At 46.2% G+C, this 22,878-nt stretch overlaps 1 protein-coding gene and 1 long non-coding RNA gene across 2 annotated transcripts in view; both read left to right on the top strand.

Moving 5' to 3' along the window:
- The first annotated feature begins 933 nt into the window (after positions 1-933).
- Positions 934-17,392, top strand: LOC307218143. The gene is made up of 3 exons (XR_013839819.1): positions 934-1,053; positions 1,175-1,290; positions 16,454-17,392. It is a non-coding gene; the product is annotated as an uncharacterized lncRNA (long non-coding RNA).
- Positions 17,393-20,961: 3,569 nt separating this feature from the next.
- APCDD1L (APC down-regulated 1 like) overlaps positions 20,962-22,878 on the top strand; it is a 46,892-nt gene continuing 44,975 nt past the window's right edge. Inside the window, exon 1 of the mRNA XM_079979513.1 lies at positions 20,962-21,309. Coding sequence (XP_079835639.1) covers positions 21,273-21,309 — 37 coding nt within the window. The 5' untranslated portion in view covers positions 20,962-21,272. The remainder of the gene's footprint in view (positions 21,310-22,878) is intronic.

The following is a 22,878-nucleotide window of genomic DNA, read 5'->3' on the forward strand; positions in this document are numbered from 1 at the left end:
CACCTCAGAATCCTCTTCAATATCTTTAAAAAGTCTGGGATGGACTCAATAAATCATGTAGGCAGTGTGTGTGCCCTTTCACTTTGTTCATATAGAGAGCTCCTGCACAGGTATCTCTTTATTAACGTTTAGGGATCTTCCTGTCTGTTTCACTTCAGATTGATCACATGGGCACACACTTGTCCTCAGCAGCGATTCGCCTCCCAACAGAGAGAAGGAACAGAAAGCAGTTAAAAAATGAGAGTTGCTGGAATAACAATCACAACAGAATGGAATGCCTCCCTCATGTGACTCACAGTCAGCCAATCACAGGAGAGCTACTGCCAAAGGAAAAAACCTCATGTTAGAAATACACAGCAGTTCAACATAAGCAAACATCCCCATTTCTGGAAATTAAACCATTATCCTTAACACGACGCACTTCCATTGCTGGACTCGGTTGAAAATGGCTTCTCCAAGTGAACCAGGAAGTGACCTTGCCAGGCAACAGAATGACTCTTCTTTTCTTATCAGTGCGGCTGTGATCTCCTGGACACCATTAGGCAGTTGAATGTACATGTTTACATGTTTACTCCATCTGTTTCCCTCCTTCCCACCCCCACTTTGCGCAGCCCCGGGCTCTGGCAACCCACACTAAGCCACTGAGTTGTAGTTCAACAACTTGTGCATACTTTAGCTGCTTCTGCCTCCAAGGGTAGCCATTAGTATCTCCCAACAGAGAAGGGGCTGATAAGCTTCTATGGAACCCTAACCTCCCACCCACCTCACCAGCCTTCCTTAAAAAACTCACCGTCCTTCCACCGTGCCTTCCAGTAGAAACTTCCAACAACAGTGGTGGGTTGTACGACAAGGGAGAAGGAGAGCAGGAGGACAATAAAAAAAGCAAGACGGGCATAAATGCACACGGTAGTTGGGCCAAAATCAGACATGGACATCTGGACCACCCGGGCCCTGCTTAAGAAATGCAACATCAGTCACGCCTCCCGAGTGGGAAGAATCAATTCCATGTTGTCGCCTGCAGATCAAACATTAACTCGCCCATCCGATGTCTTGGTAAGATAATTCACCCTTCTCCGCCGAAGGTTGCATCGAGCCTTTCCCCTGAAAATTGATACTCTCCACCTGTCAAGGCTGTATTTATGATGAGGATAAAAATAATAATGTCTTCCTGCAGGGGAATAATGAGACGTGGAGCATTCAGAAAACCTGGCAGAGAAGTGTGATTTTGAAACAGTGGAGGGCACTCCCTCATTCACTGTAATACCAGGAGTTGTAGCCCACTTTGCTGAGGTAAGCAACGGTGTTTTGTCTGAACCCAGAGGGTTCGGGCTTCTCATTGTAGAGCCAATGTTGGGTAGTGGTTCAATCTATCAGATTAAGAGCTGAGGAAACTCTACCTGAGCTGTCCATTCAGCTTCAATGCTCTTGGGCTAGTTATTATTTCTTAACCTAAGCTGCCTCACAGGGTTGTTGTGAAGAAAGCATTGGGGAGATAACCATGTAATCTGCCTTGAGCTCCTATAGGGAAAGGGGGACATATGTTAATTGAGGGAATGTGACAGGAAAGTTTTAAGACAGATTCAGTTATGAGTCACACTGAAACAAACAAGTGGATCTTGAAAACAGTAAATTCCACTGAATAACCAGGGTTGGAGAGAAAGGAATGCAAGCCTACCTAATTTACTTTATGCACGAACCAAACGCAAACCAAAACGCAGCTATCTGTCCCAATTTGTGCCTCTCTAAATTTTGCAGTTTTTCTCCAACCAAAAATATGCATTTAAAAAACCCATTTTAGGTGAAAGTGTGCACAAAAATACATAAAACGTGTGTGTGTGTGTGTGTGTGTGTGTGAAAATTTGCAACATGCAGTATATCAGATGAAAATGTATGTCAGGAGAAATATACACAAAAAGTACAAATTTGCATGTGGACTTTTTAATGGAAATTCATATACTGATGCAGTAATGGGGTGGGGTGGAGAGCTGAAATAAAAAACGAAAAAACTGAAAGAACCCAAAATTGACAGATCTGTCCACCCCTAGAAAGAAAAAGGCTTGGCAGCAGCTGAGTTAGCTGACCATGGTCCTTTTATTCTAGTGGGCAAACCTTGGGCTTCACAGTGAAAACAATCTCTCCCTTTCTCTTTGTCCCGTTGAGAGTTGCTCGAGGCCCCTGTTAATGTGGTCCCCCACTGCTTTTGGCTCAGGCCCATCTCTGTAGGCCAATTCAGCAAAGGAAGGGGGTTGAAAAGAGATCTGGGGAGGAGAAAGCTCAGAAGGCCTGCCAGGGGGAAGGAGCAGAACAGAGGCTTCTCTTCTGCCTTCGGGGGGCTGCTACCTGTGTGGGTGTTTTGTGTGTGAGCGTTTGAGCGCATTCGGATGCCAGCACATGCATCTCACTGCAGGGAGGTGATCATAGGCATAATGAGAGAGGCTGGCATTGCAAACAGCCGAGTGAGAAAGAAAGGGCATCTGTGGGCACAGCCAGCACCACTGTAGATCAGAACATTCTCCAATATAGCAATGGTTGCCATTTGTTGAAACAGTGAGGGGAATAGATAGGGCATCATATTATAGGACCATACAAGAGATGCGGGTGGTGCTGTGGGTTAAACCACAGAGCCTAGGACTTGCCGATCAGAAGGTCGGTGGTTCGAATCCCCACGACGGGGTGAGCTCCCATTGCTCGGTCCCAGCTCCTGCCAACCTAGCAGTTCAAAAGCACATCAAAGTGCAAGTAGATAAATAGGTACCACTCTGGCGGGAAGGTAAATGGCGTTTCCGTGCACTGCTCTGGTTCACCAGAAGCGGCTTAGTCATGCTGGCCACATGACTGTACGCCGGCTCCCTCAGCCAATAAAAAGAGATGAGTACCGCAACCCCAGAGTCGGCCACGACTGGACCTAATGGTCAGGGGTCCCTTTACCTTTACAATGGATCAAGAGTTCAGGCTGCCATCTCCTCATGGATAAATATGGAACTGGAGAGCAGGAAACTGGTAAACTGGCCACATTCACACCATACTTTTATAGCACTTTGAACAGTCATGGCTTCCACCAAAGGATTCTGGAAGCGGAGGTTTATAGAGAGTGCTGAAAGTTATTACGAGATCCCTATTCCCCGCACAAAGCTACAATTCCCAGAGTTCCCTGCGAAGAGGGATTGATTATTAAGCCACTCTGCGAATTGCAGCTCAGTGAGGGGAACAGGGGTATCCTAGGGACTCACAGCAGCCTTACCAAACTACAGCTCCCAGAATTCCTTTGAGAGAAGCCAAGACTGTTTAAAGTGGTATCATAGGGCTTTAAATGTATGGTGTCAATGTGCCCTTGGTCTCCTACAAAGCAATTATCCTACTTAGCAATTGCAGTCTTCTCGGGGACCAGCAAACAAAATTACAACCTTATGCACTATCACCACAAAGCAACTTACCTTTCTTGGGCATTTTAAGCACATTTACAGTGCGTATCATTCAATGAGTGTACAGTCTATGTGCCTGTTTTCACAGACAGTGGAGCTGTAGAAATAAACACAAACACTTGCACATGTGTAGAGACAGCTTGTACCTGTGTTTAGTGCAACGTGTGAACGAACCTTTACTGTTGTGCTTCGATGTCTGACGAATTCCCTCTCCCTTCTTTTTGTTGTTGTTAAAAGTGATTAGCCATAACAGTTGATAGAGCTGGCTCAGTTGGTAGAGCAAGAGACCCTTAATCTCAGTGCTGTGGGTTCGAGCCCCACATTGGACCAAAGAGGCCTGCATTGCAGGGGGTTGTACTAGATGACCCTTGTGGTCCCTTCCAACTCTATAATACTTGTATGATACTTGTATGATACTTCCAGTTTAAATGGAACTTCCAGGCTCTGAGCAGTATATGTCAATTGCAAGCGACACACAAGTTGTACTTGTGTCCTGCTTCTGTCTGATCCACAGGGCCCTTGTGTTTTTGAAACTGGAGACTGCACAATTTTGCCTTCAGGGACAATATGGACAAACTTCATCCACAGCTATCTCCATGTACTTGGGCAAAACTCCTGAAATGCAAGCAGACCATAATAATGATGAATGAGTTGGGGATATCCTATTTCAGGAGTAGAGAACCAGATGGTATTGGACTCCAGTTCCCATCAGTCCCTGCCAGCATAGCCAATGGTCAAGGATGATGGAAGCTGTAGTCTAAAAACATCTTGGGGGGGCAGAGTTTCTCCCATTCCTGCCCTAACCAGATCTGTTTCACCTGCTTTAACCTGCAATCCTCTATCCACGTACTCAAGCGTAAGCCCTGCTTAATGAAACTTACTTCTGAACAGACATGTCCAGGATTGCACTGTGAATTAGGTTACAAATGGAGAATCAGCTGTTGCTGTTTGCTGTCGCGGCCTATTGTTATGTCTATCAGGAAGGGGACCTGTGTGTTCCTAAACAAGGTGGGAAGAGACGTCCCTTCGTCCCAAGCGTCTGTTCAATTATAGAGATGACCTTTGAAAGCCCCGAGCAACCAAGCTGAACGGAAGAGGATGTGAAAGGTTTGGGATTCTGTTTATACAAATGATCACATTTCAGATCCCATGGTGGCATGAACCAGGAGGAGGAGGGAAATAGATGATGCAAGAGGGGACTGAGAGGAGATGCGATAGCCACCTTCAAATGTCTGACGGGCTGCCCATGGAAGACGGAGCAAGATGTTTTCTCCTTCTCTGGGAGGTAGGACTTGACCCAATGGCTTCAAGTTACAAGGAAGGAGATTCCGACTAAACTGAACATCCTCTTAGTTCAGTATTGCCTGCACTGACTGGTAGGGGCTGTCCAGGATTTCAGGCAGGGGAAATTCTCACCAAGCTGAAAAACAACAGAATGGCAATAGATCCAGGACCACAGAAAGATTTGGATTTTTAATATATTTGGATCTGTTTTAACAGCTGCTTTATGGTTAAACACAGCCAAGGAGCAAACACGGGGAGTTATTTTACTGTTTCATTATTGATGGCTAGATTGCCTATGAATTCCTTTCTTTAGGCAAACTGGCAATGGCAGCGCCTGGGACCACAGCTCAGCCCAGGCTCTTTCTGGCTAGCTGCACTGCTAAAAAAACCCAAATATATTTCGCTGGAACGGTATGTCTGCATGATGCCGGCTCGAGCTGGGAAGGAGCAATGGAGTCGACTGATGGTCATCATTTGCAAAACATCCATCAAACTATTAAAAGGGAGCCAAGAAGGTTCCCTTTGTCCATGACACTGCTTTTCTTTGTCCTGTGCCACAGTCCAGAAACAAGGCTGAAGCCCTCCCTCTGAGACTTGTCACCATCCTTCAGTGATATATAATTCTCTGTGAAGTGGCAATTTTCAAGTCAACCTGCCAATGCAGTGCGTGTTAAGTATAATTGTTTACTTGACACTGAAATGGGGAATGACTAAATGACTAAACAACCATTGTTGTTTTCTGCTAGCTAAAACATGAGTGTTTAACCTTAGATCAGGTGACAAAGGTATTTGGTTGCAAATTGCCATCTTGGAAGAGTAGTGGCTAAGTCTTTGTTCTCAGGCTCTGTGAGAATAAGATGTGATAATGGAGTTCACTCAGGAGCACGCAGCCTCAGAAGAAATGGAGGATGCAAGGATAGAGATCTTTGATTCTAGGGTTGTTTGGAATGATAGAATCATAGAATTACCTTTTATTTCTAACCTGTGCTGGGCTGGCACAAGATATTGTATGGAATTATATGGATGTATCTATCTATGACGTTTTTGTTCCGTTTTGAAGAAAGTTCTACAAGTAAATCTTTGAATTCAACTTAAGGGCCTTCACAGTGTTTTATTTGCAAAAGAAGTCAGTTTTTATGCATACAGTCCTTCTAGCTGCACAATATTAATATCTGCAATAGTTTGGAATGAGATTTTGGAGTAGTTGGGGACAGTAGTGGTTAAATATCACCAAATCTGTGCAGTTAGATCCAGCAGACACAGAAAGAGGGAAATCCCAAATGGGGCAGGCTAATATTTATTATTTGAGAGTCCAGATAAGGGTGCATTTCGAGCAAAGGGATCTCTTCTTCAGGTGAATAAACAAATCCTATACTCTTATGAATTATGGTGCTGGAGGAGACTCTTGAAAGTCCCATGGACTGCAAGAAGATCAAACCTATCCATTCTTCAGGAAATCAGCCCTGAGTGCTCACTGGAAGGACAGATCCTGAAGCTGAGGCTCCAATACTTTGGCCACCTCATGAGAAGAGAAGACTTCTCAGATGTTGGGAAAGACTGAGGGCACAAGGAGAAGGGGATGACAGAGGATGAGATGGTTGGACAGTGTTCTCGAAGCTACCAGCATGAGTTTGACCAAACTGTTATTCTAAAGCAGCAATGCAGCAGCAAGCAAAGGCTCTAGCAGCTCAGTCATCTGCTTGTGGCTGGAAAGCCAGACAGGATGTTTGTGACTGTTGCCATGGAAACAAAGGGGCAGTCCATTCTGTATTGAGCACCGGATGTTAGCTCAGTGTGTGTGTGTCATATGACCTGTACAGGATGTACATGGGTGGAGTTTATTCTTACTGCTGTTGAGTGCAGACATGTTTTCTCTGTACTGAAGTGAAAGACAGAAATAAAAGATGTAAATAGATTTCTGTCTGCTTCTTTCCCCTCCCTGGGGACACCAAAGGGGAGAGAGAAGGAACGGTGTGTTTTTCTCACAGCCTGAGAAAAATCGCCGAGACCTCGCCAGCTTATCTGCCGGGAGTAGCAGCCGGGAGGTCGCCAAGGAATATCTGCCGGTGCCTACGCTGTGGCACATTCCTCTGACCCAGGCAGAATTCCAACACTGCGGGAGGCAGTGGAAGACAGGAGGGCCTGGCGTGCTCTGGTCCATGGGGTCATGAAGAGTCGGACACGACTAAACGACTAAAGAACAACAACATACTTTTCTACAGTGAAATCTAATAAAAAGAAACATTCAGTTCTCAGTCACAGCCAGCGTGGATGTTCAATGCTTTACCTGCTGTATTTTATGCTTCTTGTGCAGAAAGGCACAGCTGTTCAGCTGAAGTGAGGTGAAGTAGCATCTCTGGGTGCCATTTTTGTTTATGCATCTAAAATATTTTTTATACCCCTTTACTTTAAAAGGTGGCTAATACCACTATCCAAACAATAACACCATTAGAAAGCCAGTTACAAAGCTAACAGTGCAATCTTACGCATAGCTACTCAGAAATAAATTGAGTTCAGTGGAGCTTATTCTCAAGTAAATGGATATTATAATTGAAATCTAAACTGCACAAAGCAGCAAGTTAAAGCCTATTTTATAAAAATAGCAGCAGGGGGTGGGGGGGAGGCAATAACATCAATTAACACCATGTGTCAACAACCTTAAGCAATATTGACCAGTCTATCAAAGCAAGATGTAATCAGCAGTGCTGGCTGATACTCATTGTTAGGCTGGAACACTGGGAGGCAGACAGCAGGTGGCGCCAGAGCCAACAATAGATGGAATCAACTCATTCTAGTCCCCCCCCAACCTTCCTACCTACCGAATTCTACAAAGTGGTAGAGTGCCCTGGTCACTGTAATCAACCAGCCTGCAGTGGTTCTTGACCACAGACCTTGCTGAAGATCTTCTCATTAAATGATTTCATAAGGGAGGGAGCAAGGCGAACTACCCTCAGAGACTTTGTGTGGCTAATGAATACGTCTCCCTCCTTGATCACAGACAGATAGACCCTGGAACACCTCCAAGGGCCTCCAGTGGTGATCTTCTATGTGGGTCAGTTTTGCAGTGGTCAAGCTGCAGTGTAAGAAGCGCTAACTAAGTGATTTGTCTGAATCCACTTCCATGAACTCTAGGGCAAAATCCTAAACTGTGGGAAAGCACTTGCGAGAAAGATGTATTACTTGGAGCTATTTTCCCTGTCCCAGTCCCCCCCCCCCGCCCCCAAGCAGGAAACAGAGGTGGTCTTGGACGTACCTCTGGAATAAACCAACTTGTGATTGTTATTCTTCTCTATGGACAGGGAGTGGGGAGCCGAAAGCAAAGACAAATGAAATTGCTGCCGACCTCAAAAATCCAGCCCAATACATGAATTGAAATCAGAACTGCTCTTTGGAGTCTTGTAAGGAACTAGGCTTTCTAAAAAAATAAAAAAAATAGAAATCATTTCTAATTGCAGTTCTTTAAAAAGTATTTTTTTTTTTGAAGCACTTCAACTAAAAGCACTTTAGCTGAGTGTTCAGATGGGAACAGTGGAAAGCATTAAAAGAACCAACAGCACCCTTTCATCACTGGCCAAGAAGGGGACTGCATCACCCAAGCAGTTTCCCATTACACTTAGCATATATGTTTAGGCTAAATCCAGATGGCATCCCCTCCCACAAGCTGATTTAGCACAGCAATGCTAAACTGGAAATATGGGATGGGAGAAAATATCTCATATAAGGCTTCTCTTTCTCTCTTTCCTGTATAATGTTTTTGAACAGCACACGATTTAAAAAGAGGAGGAGGGAAAAGCCTCATTAGCTTTCGATGGCTGAATTGGAGCAAACAACAATCTGGGGGAAACCCAAATTGCCATTTGTTCCGATTCAGCGGTAAAGAGTGGGTTTTCCTGGGGAAAGTGCTGGGACAAAAAAAACAAACAAAAGGGAAAGAAAGGTAGTTCAATACAGGGCAAAAGGTAAGTAGGAATGAGCCTGGTGTCTGCAGGAGCCCCCACCACTGCAAAGCGCAGCGATCAGTTGGGTATTTCTTAATTTATTAAATTTGCACTTAAGGCATGCACAGCTACAGCCTTTGGCAGTTCAGTTAGAGCTTTAACACATGCAAAATAACCACAGCAAGATAACTGATGAGAACACAATCAGCGGCTACGAGTCAAACCTCTGGCGTCAGGGGCAGCGTGTCTTTGAATACCAGTTGCTGGATAACAGGAGTGGGAGAGGGCTATGGCAGCTGTGTCCTGCTTGTGGGCTCCCCCTAGGCAACAGGGATTGACACTGTGAGAAGAGAGGGCTGGCCTACTGTGGCAATCACACAGGGTCCCCGGACGCTTCACCGTCTATTGACCCTTGTGCCACCACTTTATTTCTCACTGCCACCACCCAGGCCCTACCTGGTACAATACTGAGTCCAGTCAGGGTTAAATTGGAACATAAACTTCTGTTTTTTTATTGCAGTTTAACAAGCATGTGGTTTCATAAACGGTATCGGTCAATTACAATCATGAGGTGCCTATCCAGACCTATAACTTCCACCACCTGCTCTCACTAAACCACCTCTCAGTTATTTACTTGTCTTCCTAGCTCCTAACTGTTCCTGACTCAGCTTATTTCACTACACTAACTCAACCTACCCACAAACCACCCAACTCCCAACAAACTCCTCCCTTCACCTCTCCCAGAGCTGGTTTTATAGTCCCTCTGACTCCACCCCCCTGGGTTCTGATTGGGTAACCTGTTTAACTATTTCACCTCCAGCACTCTCATATGTTAACGTCACACCTACATGGGCCTTTTGGGCCTGATCCAGCTTAATATACCGGGGGTTGGACTGGACCCTCAGGGACACCCACCCAACTCTCTGAGATTCTAAGCACAACTAGAGCTTGAATATAACCCCACAGAGTGGTTTTGTCTGAACTCAAAATCTGTTGGACGTAACGCAGATTACTTCATTCAGTATGCTAATTTAGTATGGACTTAGGGTACAAAGCTCAAAGCTGAACAGGCTCGCCGAGAATAACCCATGGCAGCTTGATGTTGTCAATGTATCTGCAGCAAAAGTAACAGCCTCTCTGGGGCTTGCACATAAACAGTATGCTAGATCTCGCTGGCTGATGATGCGAGGCCAGCGGCATCTCCCAGAAGTTCTGAGCACCTCGCGAGATGTTTGTCCAGCATGAGCATGGCGCTTAGCCCAAATCTGGACTGACATCTCCTCTGCCTCTCCAGCGCCTTGCTCCCAGCACCAGACCACAAATATCTTTCCCACTCTCCGTTGCAGTGGAGGACGCTTCAGTTTTCGAGCTTGGAGAGATGTGGTGAGCTAAGGGCAGGAAGGATCTGTCATTCAGAATAAAAGCAAGGCTAGAGTTTCCAAATCTATTTTAATTTCAAATTACTTTTCTTAATATTGATTGGGGGGGACAGAAGAAACCCCCCCCTCTCTCTCTCTCTCTCTGCTTGTTGCTTCCAAACCAGGAACGTGCAGTTGAGATTTTTCCCTTGCACAAAATGTACAATTTTAGTCCTTTCACTAGGCTTGCTTCCTCTCACTTCCCAATAAGATGCATGGAATTAATGCCCATGCCAGGTGAAAGCAGCAGTTTTCAAACAAACTGGGCGGTTTTCATGATGCTCAGCAAAACCTGCAGCGTGTTTTTAAGCACATGAAAGAGGCGAAGAGAAGAAGAGGAAAATTCGCTCGCTTTTACGTGCTAAGTCAATGCTGCAATTATCCCTGGAGATGCACATGAGTGATGAACTTCAACGGCTAGGAGGCCTTTTTCTTGCAGTTATAAAGTGTGCCAGCTTTGGGGAGGGGAGAGCGAGCGAGCAGTTAACCTTTCCTTTGTGTGGTTTCGTTCCCCCTCATTGCATTTACATTGGCCTTGAAGAGCTGGGACATTTTGCAGATGGGTCTATAAATTCTTATTGAAACCAGGACAAGCCAAGTATAACAGGTAGCCATCCAGACTTGTCTAAGATGGGATAAACTCCAGCTAAGCATGTAAATAATACTTCAGGTTCTTTTAAGCATGTAAACACAATGCGTTGAGCCAGGTCCCCTTCAAGCCCTACTCGCTTTCCCCCTATTGTTATTCTGTAACGGCCTCGATTACAAATCACAGTAAACTGTAGTTAATGGCTTGCCGTGAACACATTGATCTGGCCATTTTGCTCCTCCCCGCTAGCACGAGGGAGAAATAAACCATGGTCCCTGGCTTAGTGTTATGTCTGAACTGGGAATCGTGGTTTGCTTCACTCCAGACAATCTGCAACCTGTAGCCAAAGTTTGTTCTTGGCTTACAGATCATAGTTTGAGTGAAGTAATCCCTGGTTTGGACATAAGGTTAAGCCAGGGATCATGGTTTGTTTCTCCAGTGCACTAGCAGGGAGGAGCAACTTGGCTCAGATCAGCATGGAAAGCTATTAACTATGGCTTACTGCGATGTGGATTAATGCACAGAATCATAGAGTTGGAAGGGATCCAAGGGTCATCTAGTCCAACCCCCGAACCTCCAAGGAAGGAGAGTCCATGAACTAGGGTGGGTTGCTTGAATCTTTTTTTTTTTTTTTTATCGTAACAAGACAATGAAGAGGAATCTCTGATTTAAGAAATTAAGGGATTGATCCACTGGACATTCCCCCTCTGTAGACACTATGCATAAGAACAGCTCCCATTCATTTCAATAGGATTTGCGTGTTGCAGTTTCTTGATTGATTCCACAGAATAACAAATCCAAGATTAGTTTGCTGCTCCTAAATCACAGGTTTGAGGCAAGAAACAGAGTAACGGGGGCATGTGTGTCCAACTAAGATGCAGTGCAGTGCTTAAATTGTTGGACTAAAGGTAAAGGGCCCCTGACCATTAGGTTCAGTCGTGACTGACTCAAAGGCATCTAGTTGACCAACAGGAGAACAGAATGCTGGCCTGGGGGTGGGGGGCAGATCCACACCCTGCAACCTGGGAGACCAGGGTCTGAATACCCACTCTGCCATTTGGTTTGTTGGTTGGCCTTGGTCCTCTCAGTGTTACCTACCTCACAGGGATGTTGTAAGGATGAAACGAGGAGGTTTAGGACTCAATCCAATAGATTCAAAAAAGGAGATTCCGACTCACCAGGAACAACTTTCTGACAGGAAGAGCCGTTTGACGGTGGAACGGACTCCCTCAGGAGGTGGTGGACTCTCCTTCCTCAGAGGTTTTAAAGCAGAGGCTGGATGGTCATCTGCCATGGATGTTTTAGCTGAGATTCCTGCATTGCAGGGGTCAGACTAGATGACCACAGGGACCCCTTCCAACTCTACGGTTCTATAACAAGCTGCAGATTCTTTGGAGGAAGCCATGCGCTATAAATTGCATTTTAACCTGTATTTTAAATTGTGGTTTTTTTCCTTCCCTGCCCCCCCCCGTTGTGTTTTTACTGTGATTTTATTGGTGTTAGCCACCCTAAGCCTCGCTCTGGCCAGGGAGGGTGGGGTATAAATAAAATTATTATTATTATTATTATTATTATTATTATTATTATTAATGTGATGTTGGGTGCGCTTTAAAAGTATGGTGTGGATCCGTCCCTAAATTCAGCAGGGCTTTTCTTATGTTCCTACATTGACATGGGGGGGGGGAGGGAAGTGGTGTAATCTGAAACTTTCTGTGCGTGTGATATCCATAGCTGTCAACGTTCCCCTTTTTTTTAAGGGAAATTCCCTTATTCCGAATAGGATTCCTCGCTAGAAAAGGGAAAGGTTGACAGCTATGGTGATATCTGTAGGGTCAGAAACACAATCGTCCAAATTTGGGGACTTCCACCCACACGTACAGTAGGGAGCCAACAATTTCACAGATTTCGCGGCCTGCGCTGCTACACCTGCTTGGGTCAGGCAGGTGCCGGATGAAATCCTCCATGCATCTGGAATAGGTTGGACCAGAAGTACAGGAGAAATAGAGAAGTGCAGTCCTCTAAATTAGAGCCACTTGGACATAGCCTGAAAGGCACACAACCTGCTGCGATTGTGGATTCGGTGGCAATCAGCAAAACGCTGGTGTCCTGGCATGTTTCCAGATGGAAAAGCTATATTCTCCTCAGTTAAATCCCTTCTCCAGTTTTAATTGGATATGGTGTTCTTCTCACCCGTTGGTCTGATGTGTTATGGGGACAGCTGGCATCCCTCAGTCAGACATATCAGCATTAAATGGCGGGTCGGGGTTTGAGGGAGAGAGAAGGGATGTTTTCCTCCTCATAAAATTCCCATATAGCTTTCTGTTATGTTTGCAAAGTCCTCTGGGGGGATCCCATGCGATGAAAGGACCCATGCAAATTAATTACCTTTTAGGCGTGTGCGTGCTAAGTTTTTGGCTCCACATAATACAAAGCACACAGGCTGCTTTGCATGTGACTGCAACCATTTTCAAACACCTGCAGTTTTTAAACTACTTTGATTTTTGTCTTTAAGAATAATATAAATAATGGGAAAGGGGAGGGGTGGGATGGTTGCAAGGAAATCTGACGACTGTGAGGCCCAATTAATGGAGGCTCACGGATCATATTGGAAGCATTGTATGGGAAGGATCAGAGGCAGAACTTGAAAGTTAAGATTGTTGTTATTATAAAACCATTTACTCTGTAATTTTTCAAGTTGATGTGCTTATTTTCTGCTGCATGGATCCCATTAAAGCCTGGGAACACTCCAAGAAGGGAATGCTGTGCTTTCTTCTGAAAGCGACTCCATTTTCTAGTTTTACTTTGAATGGGTATTTTGAGGGGGACAGGAAAAAGCAGCTAAAACCCCCAAATTTAGTTGCTTAGGAGAATGACTGCAGGAGCATTTCACCACAAGGTATTTACTGTTATGCACCGGTGGCGGAACTGATAGCGTGGGAGGCAGGGAGGCAAACAGTAGGTGGTGCCAGAGATAATTGGCAGGCAGAGCCAAATAATTCTAGTTTTGTCACCATCCTCCTGCCTGCTGAGGTCTACCAGGGCTTTACTGAGATGGAGGAGGAAGCTGACAGGCAGATGCAGCTACAATTGAGACCTGCAATCCAGTCCAGCGACTTTGCTGCTGGTGAAGGTCTGCTGAGTGTGGTCCTCAAGCCACACTTGCAAAAATGTTGCATAAATGTGGGGCTTTCAGGTGTTTACTGGGGTCCTCAGTGAGAAGATCGTGGTGGACAATGGTGGAAAGTTTACCCTGGCAGCCAGCTTATCCAACACTAGCTGTCCTCCAAAATGTGCAGCCGCGGGGGCTAGGTATTCTCCAGGGCAGGGCTGGGGGAAGTTTATCTACATATCCTTAGGGATAGCCTTCCAGGGTCTTTGTGCAAGCAGAGGACAGGGCCAAAGCAAATACACATACACATATAGAGAGGGGACAAAGCCACCCCCACCCTCAAAGAAGGACGCTCCCCACTTTCACACACATTTATATGCGCAGGCATTCCTTCCCTTTGACAAGGCAGCAGGAAAAACCATCATTTTTGTTGTCGTTCAAACATCACAGCCCATTGAATGCCATGTCTGCTAGAAGGTGTGTAGCCAAGAGTCCCACAATTCAGATTAAAAACATTTTGCAAGCCACAGGTGGACCGTGCTCTAAATGTTCCCCAGTGCTGCTCTAAGGTGCACTCATGGTTCACTCCCAGAGTAATGGTGAGGTCCAACACAGAGAGGATGCACAGAGCACTTCTCACAAACCCTTGCAATACTCAGGGATTTCTTGGCCAACAAGCAAGGGGTTCCTAGGCAGCAGGTGTGGAAAGGCTTCCCTGAAGCCCGGCACTCGAATTTCTTTGCCTCTTGTGCCCTTTAGCCTCTTCGGAGGGGGCGAGTCTGTGGCCGGGTGGTGGACCCGATCTGCGTCTTACTCCGGATTAAAACATGCTGTTGCTGTTTTCCTAGTAGCTTGTGTCATAACTAAGGCTGCGTATGCATTACTGACTGAAAGCGCAGTGTGGTTCTCCACACACACGCACCCCAAAAAACCCAAAACTGCATTTCCAGTCACATTTGCACCCTGCTGTACGCATCAGTGCACCTGGGTGTGCTTCCAAGTTACCTGCTGTCTGTCCACACCTGTGACTTACATTTTCAAATCGGATTGAAACCGGTTTGTGGGGGAAATGTATCAAAATGCAGAATTATCAAGAAACTGTGGGGTAGATGAGGATTGTGGCTAACTGCTAGCTTTGTGGGTGTAAGAGAAGTTTTTAATGTTTGATGTTTTACTGTGTTTGGTGTTTTCATTTGTTGGAAGTCTCCCAGAGTGGCTGCGGCAACGCAGTCCTAATGATGATGATGATGATGATGATGATGTGTGTATACTCCAAAACAGCAGTAGGAGTGGCCTAGATTTTGGGTACACAGTTTAAATAATGGGTTGGAAAAAGTATAGTTTAACCTCAATAATCAATCTGACAAACTGGTTTAACAGAATTTACTTTGTTTCAGGGAATGAAAGACCCCTCATTTTGAGGGGTGCTAAATAATTTTCATGACAGCAGCCACGAAATTAAAAGATGCCTGCTTCTTGGGAGAAAAGCAATGACAAACCTAGATAGCAGAGACATCACCTTGCCAACAAAGGTCCGTATAGTAAAAGCTATGGTTTTCCCAGTAGTGATGTATGGAAGTAAGAGCTGGACCATAAAGAAGGCTGATCGCTGAAGAATTGATGCTTTTGAATAATGGTGCTGGAGGAGGCTCTGGAGAGTCCCATGGACTACAAGAAGATCAAACCTCTCCATTCTTAAGGAAATCAGCCCTGAGTGCTCACTGGAAGGACAGATCACGAAGCTGAGGCTCCAGTACTTTGGCCACCTCACGAGAAGAGAAGACTCCCTGGAAAAGACCCTGATGTTGGGAAAGATGGAGGGCACAAAGAGAAGGGGATGACAGAGGACGAGATGGTTGGACTGTGTTCTCGAAGCTACAAACATGAGTCTGACCAAACTGTGGGAGACAGTGGAAGACAGAAGTGCCTGGTGTGCTCTGGTCCATGGGGTCACGAAGAGTCGGACACGACTAAACGACTAAACAACAACAACAAAAAATAATTTTCAGCATTCTTACCAAACTTCCAGTGGCAAGGAAGAGCGTTTGCCACATTGACAGCCCCCCTGAAATAAATATATCTACCTCACTAAGTTTCTGTGAGAGCAAAAGACCAAAAATACAGCTTTTTTCCCTCTCCACACAAATTTCCAAGAAGTGCAAAATTATTTTCCACCAAGTGATCCTCAGCATGTTTACCTAGAAGTAAATCCTGCCAAGTCCCACAGGACCTACTCTCTAGTACGTTAGCTTAGGGTTGTAACCTTAAGGTGCTGAATAATTTTTTAATAGCAAATCCAGGATACCCAGTCAAGAGGCGGATAATTTTCAACAAAATGCTTCGTTTTATAGCATGTCCAAATCGATTTTTCACATACAGATGCCTGCCTATTTTTCTGCTTCAAAAGCCCCATTAAACTCAGCCTGTAGCTTAGACAGCTGAATGAGTATTAAACTATCAAAGTCATTATATTTTGGCATCCGCCCCTCTTCTCTCCAGCAGAAAACGTCGGGTATGAATTATGACACTAGCTGTTTTCCTTTATTTGAACAGTGGAAAATTGCTCCACATTCACCCTTTCGTCAACATTTTGTTTCTTGCTCATTGCCAATACGAGATATAAATGAGGAAATGCATTTATTCCTCTTTCCCTAGAGATCTTTTCCATTTCTTTTTTTTTTATGATTAAAAAGCAGTGACACAGGGACCCGTTTAGCGTCATGCCTCTAGTCGGTGACAGTCAATCTATCAATCAATCAGCTATCTTTTAAACGAGGCTGTCTTGGCAGAGAGGAAAGAAAGGGAGAAAGCAAGCTCTGAATTTCTGTTCAGTTTGATTTGTTCTTCAAAAGTGGCGTCAGGTGGTAACAGAGGGTTTTGGAGGCGGCCAACACATCTCCCGTTCAAGCGTCAGTCTCGATTCAGCTCAGTGATAATATGTTGGCAGACGAGGTCATGCGAGAGTTGCCTAGAATTGCCTACCCAACGCCAAGGTCAAAGCAGTCCAACTGGAAGTATGAAAACATATAATGCCCAAATGCCTCTGGAATGCATTAGCTTCCCCCAATACTGTTCATATTTCCAGCCAGCCACCATGGTGGGACTTACCAAGCTTCTCAGCATGTTTATTTGTTCGCCGTTGTTGCACAACACCCGGTTTGAGATTTGTAAGAGGAGAAACAGAGCCTGGGCTGGATCCTGTCCCAGGTGCAGTGGGCCCAAGCTGAGAACACCGTGCATATTTTGTTGGGAATATTTTGAATAAATTTAAGGAGATCTGCTGATGCTGAGTACTCTGTTCCTGCCAGAGTTACAGGGCTGCTGTGTTGCACACCAGGTCCTGATGGAACAGCCGTCACTATTTTTGGAGCTGTTTTGGACTTCAACCCCTTAAAAGGGCAGCCAAATTGATCAAGGAGACTAAACAACTGCCCTATGAGAAAAGGTTACAGCATTTGGGGCTAAGCTGGTCAGAGCTGATGTTAAGATTTTGCTTCTTTTGATGGAAAAAAACATTGCCCAGTTATGCAAAAGTGTAATACATCTGTACCTTCCATGCTAGAACTCTAAAGGCTTTTTCGTATAGGCACATAAATTTGTTTGCGCTTACTGTAGATATATGATACAAACATAAAATCACAAAATGTTGGCTAGAAATGTGTGCATGATTTCTCCTTTGTGGTCTATACCTCGCTGCAGACATTAACCAGGAACAAAGCACAATGAGAGAGCCTAAGAGGTGAATCCTGTCATAACTTTCTTCAAGATTCCTGGATCTAGCTAGTGACAGAATTTAACTAATGCTTAGAATGTTAAAAATGTGCTAGACCCGTGGGTATTTAAACTGTGTATTAGACTCTTCTAATCATCTGGAATCAGCATGTGCCAACAGCTAATTAAGCCAGGACTAGCCTCCTGCATTAGGTGATAGCCTGGGGGTAATGAGGCATTAAGACATCAAAGAATCAAAGGAACTGGTGGTGAGATGCTGAATGAGTAGACCCCCCCCCCTCCATCTACAGATAAAGAGAGCATACAATAGAGAGGGTGGAAGCATTATAAGCCATGAAGGCTGGAAGCTTAGAGTAAGTTTGTTGTTTAGTTGTTTAGTTGTGTCCGACTCTTAGTGACCCCATGGACCAGAGCACACCAGGCATTCCTGTCTTCCACTGCTTCCCGCAGTTTGTTCAAACTCTTGCTGGTAGCTTTGAGAACACTGTCCAACCATCTCGTCCTCTGTCATCCCCTTCTCCTTGTGCCCTCCATCTTTCCCAACATCAGGGTCTTTTCCAGGGAGTCTTCTCTTCTCATGAGGTGGCCAGAGCATTGGAGCCTCAGCTTCACGATCTGTCCTTCCAGTGAGCACTCAGGGCTGATTTCCTTCAGAATGGAGAGGTTTGATCTTCTTGTAGTCCATGGGACTCTCAAGAGTCTCCTCCAGCACCATGATTCAAAAGCATCAAATTGTGATGACCATGATCCTAGATCACTGGAGGAGACCAATGTATGGTGTAAATGCTACATAACATACATAATGTGTGCTTGCTCATGGGCAAACACATAAATATGCATAATGTTTGTTATGTACAAAAGGTTTTAGCTTTGTTCAGTCCAGTGATGAATCACTTTTTTAAAAATACAGTACTTGTGGCCATAGATTTTGTGTTCTACCTTTGAAGATGCATGTTATTGTACAGAATTACACACATCCCAACTTAGTTTCCCCCCCCCCCATGAAGTTTTTGTTGTGGGTTTGATTTCCTTCATTCCTCCCTCACCCACCCAAAACTAGTAATCTACATTAACTCATCTTGACTAGTGTGCATTTAAAGGGTTGGCTAGCGATAACTACCAATACTGCCTAACAAATAAGTATGCAGCGTATAGAAGTGGTCATCATGCTACCTGGCTAATAAACAGCATATTTGCCCAGATGTCCCCCAGTCTCCTATAGCTTCAGGAAGCTGTTGCTTTCAGAAAAAAATATTTTTAAGGGGGGGGGGTGGACTGGCAGATACCAGGCTCCACTTGCCCCAGTTCCCTGGAAACACAAACAAACCACAACATCCCCTCCAAAAGACTAATTAATATATTAAGAGAAACTCTTGTCTAAGGTTTATGTCCCTGGCAGAAAACGCCACTTCTTGCTTATTGTCCTCAGGCCCCAGCTGGCTGCAGAAACGCTCCTTCTGGGAGATACGAAACTATTGAATAGTGGGTCTCTCAAAGCAGCCTTGGTGGGAAAGGCATGCAATGGCAGGAAAGTGAAGCAGGAGGGGAGGAGGTTTTCTTGGCAGTTGAGAGATGGCTGGTTTCCAAGCCCAAAGGGCATGCCACTTGGCTAGGGTGATGCTCAGCTGAAAAGCCCTTCCCTTGGGCAAACTCACAGCATCGCTTGCCTCAACACTCATGAGGGCTGATTCACACGACCCTGGAGCCTGCTTGTTTTCAGCCCAGAGGGCACAAAAACAGTGCTAGCAGCTGTATCAGCGGTGGCGGCTCTCCTGCAAATCCTTGCAATATCTGCCCCGTTTTTAAAGCTCCGCTTGCACGGTCCCCTGGTTAGAAAGATGGTGGTATCAGGGAACACATAGATACAGATGCTGTCCCCCTCAGACCTTATCATCTTGTGCAGAATTCAACTCTTAGCACACAGTGTCTGTGGCACGCCGCCCAATGGATGCTGAAATCATACACATGCCAGGGACTTGCCCCATCAGGCAGAGGGAGGCAGCTGTTACAGGCAATATATTTTGGGCACTTCTAAAGAGCTACAAAGAACACAAACAGTTCCTCATTATATTTTTGCTTCGGGTACACACAGGACTGGTTGGTTGATTTGCCTTGGGCACCAAAATGCGTATTAGAGTGCTTTGCACTTGGCACTGGCAAGAGACCACGAGTTTGCTATCAGGGTTGCAAAGGGACGGGCGAAGCCTCTTCCTTATGTTCCAACAGCCACTGAGTGAGGTCACAGTTGATACCCCTCTTGCCTCATTCAGGTGAGGCAGGTGGGATTCAATCACATACCTGCAAATGCAGGTTGCACCATCAATAGTTGACTGGGAGGTTCTTGCTCAAGAAACCTGAATCTCCAAAAGATCAGACTTTTTACTGTAAGGAAAGTGACAGGGAAATGCACTGGAACACCATCTAACTGTCCTGCAAACAAATCAGGATGAACGCTCAATAAAGAAGTGATCTGGAAGTGAGCGCAGAGGCCTGATTTTGCTCTGTGCCCAAAGCTATGGCAGTGAGGAAACTGAATTTGAGTGGCAGTGCACAAAATAGTAATAATAATGGTGTTGTGGGTTAAACCACAGAGCCTAGGACTTGCCGATCAGAAGGTCGGCGGTTCAAATCCCCACAGAGGGGTGAGCTTCTGTTGCTCGGTCCCTGCTCCTGCCAACCTAGCAGTTCGAAAGCACGTCAAGTGCAAGTAGATAAATAGGTACAGCTCCGGCGGGAAGGTAAACGGCGTTTCTGTGCTCTGCTCTGGTTTGCCAGAAGCGGCTTAGTCATGCTGGCAACATGACCCGGAAGCTGTATGCCGGCTCCCTCGGCCAATAAAGCGAGATGAGCGCTGCAACCCCAGAGTCGGCCATGACTGTACCTAATGGTCAGGGGTCCCTTTACTATATTTATATGGATACCAACTGAGAGCAATCGTGCAAAAAAAGGGAATTTTTGTGAAAATAAGAAATATTTAGTGGGGAGGGGCGCCAAATTTTGTCCTTGCTCACGGCCCCATATTACCAAGCTCAATTATCTTTGAGCTCTTTGGGGGAAAAGCTGGGCTATAAATGTAATTATCAAAAATAAAATAAAACAACCGGCCGCTGACAGTGCGCAAAGCCATCGTGGTCAGCAGCCCTCGCCTTCCACGAATTTCTCCTCTAATCCTCTTTGAAAGCGATTTTGGTCTGTGAATGGTGGCGTGGGGGCAAATAACTTCTGCTGGGGGTGGGGAAGTCGGCGGAGGGACTCGGCCAGGGCTGGGCGTGACCGAAATGTGCGTGGAGGGACGTGGGGACACCCCTCTCCGCCCGCCCGTCCCTCCCTCGCCGCCCCCCAACCACCTCCCCAGTCTCCACCTCTTCTGGCCGGCGAACCTGGGATCTGCCGAACCGCCTTAAAACTATCGGCAGCCAGGCGCTGCGGCTCCGAAGAAGCGAACGCGCCGTGCGCTGCAAGGGGAGCAGCAGGAGGAGAGAAGAGCGCGGCGTGTTTCTCTCTCGATCTCTGAAGCAGCCGCCGCCGCCGCCGCCGCCGCCGCACCCAGCCCGTCGGGGCCTCCTTTGCCCGTGGGCTGCATCTCCCCGCCTGCCCGGGACTTTCGCTTCTCAGCAGCACATGGATCCCCGGGGATTCCCCGGCACAGGCGGTGCGCGCTGAGCAAAACAGCATCGGAGTTGCCTCCTCTCGGCGCGCGCTTTGGTTTTTCCCCTCCCCGGCTGTTTCCCGGGGACAGGTTGTTGCAAAGGCACCGCCGCGTGGGGCTTGGACCTGGCCATGCTCGGCTCCTGGTGGCTCGTGGGGCTCTTCGTAGGTAAGCAGTCGCGCAATGTTTTTATTTTTTAATGGGCGCGTGGGTTTGAGCTTGCATCTGCGCCTGGGGTTCCTGACTGCCGCTTTGGAGCGTGGAGACCCGCAGCTCCCTCGGGCTCCCTCGGCTATGCCCGGCTGATGCTCTCCAAGGAGCTGGGTTAGCCACGGCACCGTTGCGCCCGTAGAGCGTCAAGGGGTAAAGCGGGTTCCCACGTGTAAAAGCAAAGCGCGGCTGCAGTCGGGAACGTCTGAACGGCTGGGGATGGGGAGTTGCGCGGGCAAGAGGATTTAGTGCGCGCCGAACACCCTCGCAGAGGCGACAACGCTTAAAATGGAATCGCAATACCCTTTAATTGCTCTGTTGGCCTCGAAGTCAGAATAATTAGGATAATAATAGTAATAGTAATAATAATAATATTAAGGAGTGCAAACCTACACGTGCCTACTCAAACGCAAGCCCCGCAAGTAGGTAGCAGTCCCATACATAAGAGTAAGTTGCATTAAAACCGGCGGAATTTGCTGAATAGGCACCCGTAACAATTGCGCTGTAAGGGCTATTGAGTGTGAATGTCCTGTGATTAATAGGAAGCGGTGGCTACTCTAGATTAATGCGGAGTTCACGGTTGTGACGCTTTATGTGTGAGTTTGTGTATTTAAGTACAGTCGGAACTGGAAGAAGTCGAACCCTCCCATGCAGCAATATCGATTCTGATTGGTATTTACACCCTATACACAAATGTGCATGATTGTACTCCGGAATAAGTTCCACCACTTACTCCAGTGTCCCGAACCGCTGACACCCATCAGTATGGATTGAAAAGTGGTAGGGTGGGGGGGGCGGTTTGAAGTCTTTCTGAACAGGTCAGGGCAGTGAATTTGCATTAATGGGACAGGACAGAACAACCAAGATGAAAGCTTAATCCGCCCAGAACACGAGGGATTGATATTGTGTGCGCATTTTCCAGAGCGGATCTTCTTTTGGGGATTCCTAAAATTTACACTTCCCTGCTCCGTTCTGTCCCCCAGATCCTGGTACTGCGGCTCCCTGTCTTTCAGTGCTGGAGACTGCTTTGAAAGGATGCAATTTTGCACTCATGTGGGGAGCCAAAGTTGCAAGTTGCGGAGGCTTTTAATAAATCTGTCTCCTGTGTAGACTCAGCCACCTGGGCTTCCTTCTGTAATGAAAGGATGGGGGAAATAATTAGGGGTTGTGTACAGGCATCCAAACCGCCCCCCCCCCCTACATAAATGTACTGTGTGTGTAAAAAGACTTGCCCCTTGTTCCAGATGCGCAGTTACTTGTGGAACAGGCACTGCCACACACAAAGGAATCCCTTCTCTCCTTGCTTCCCATGTCCTGGGGGTGGGCAGCAGGTTCTCTTGCTAAGCCCTGACTCAGTTTTAAGTCCAAATGGTTCCCCTGATCTTGCCTGGCTCATCTGGGACAAATTCCAGAGAACTGCTTGCAGCTAACACGGCAAAAGGCTCCTGCAGCAGCTTAGAAGCCAAGCCAATATATTGCGGCCTGATTTTTATTTTATTTTTTTATTTTTGGTAGAGAAGAGCCTCC

This window comes from Podarcis cretensis (genome assembly GCF_951804945.1).
Source record: "Podarcis cretensis genome assembly, chromosome: 6".
Classification (NCBI taxonomy): Eukaryota; Metazoa; Chordata; class Lepidosauria; order Squamata; family Lacertidae; genus Podarcis; species Podarcis cretensis.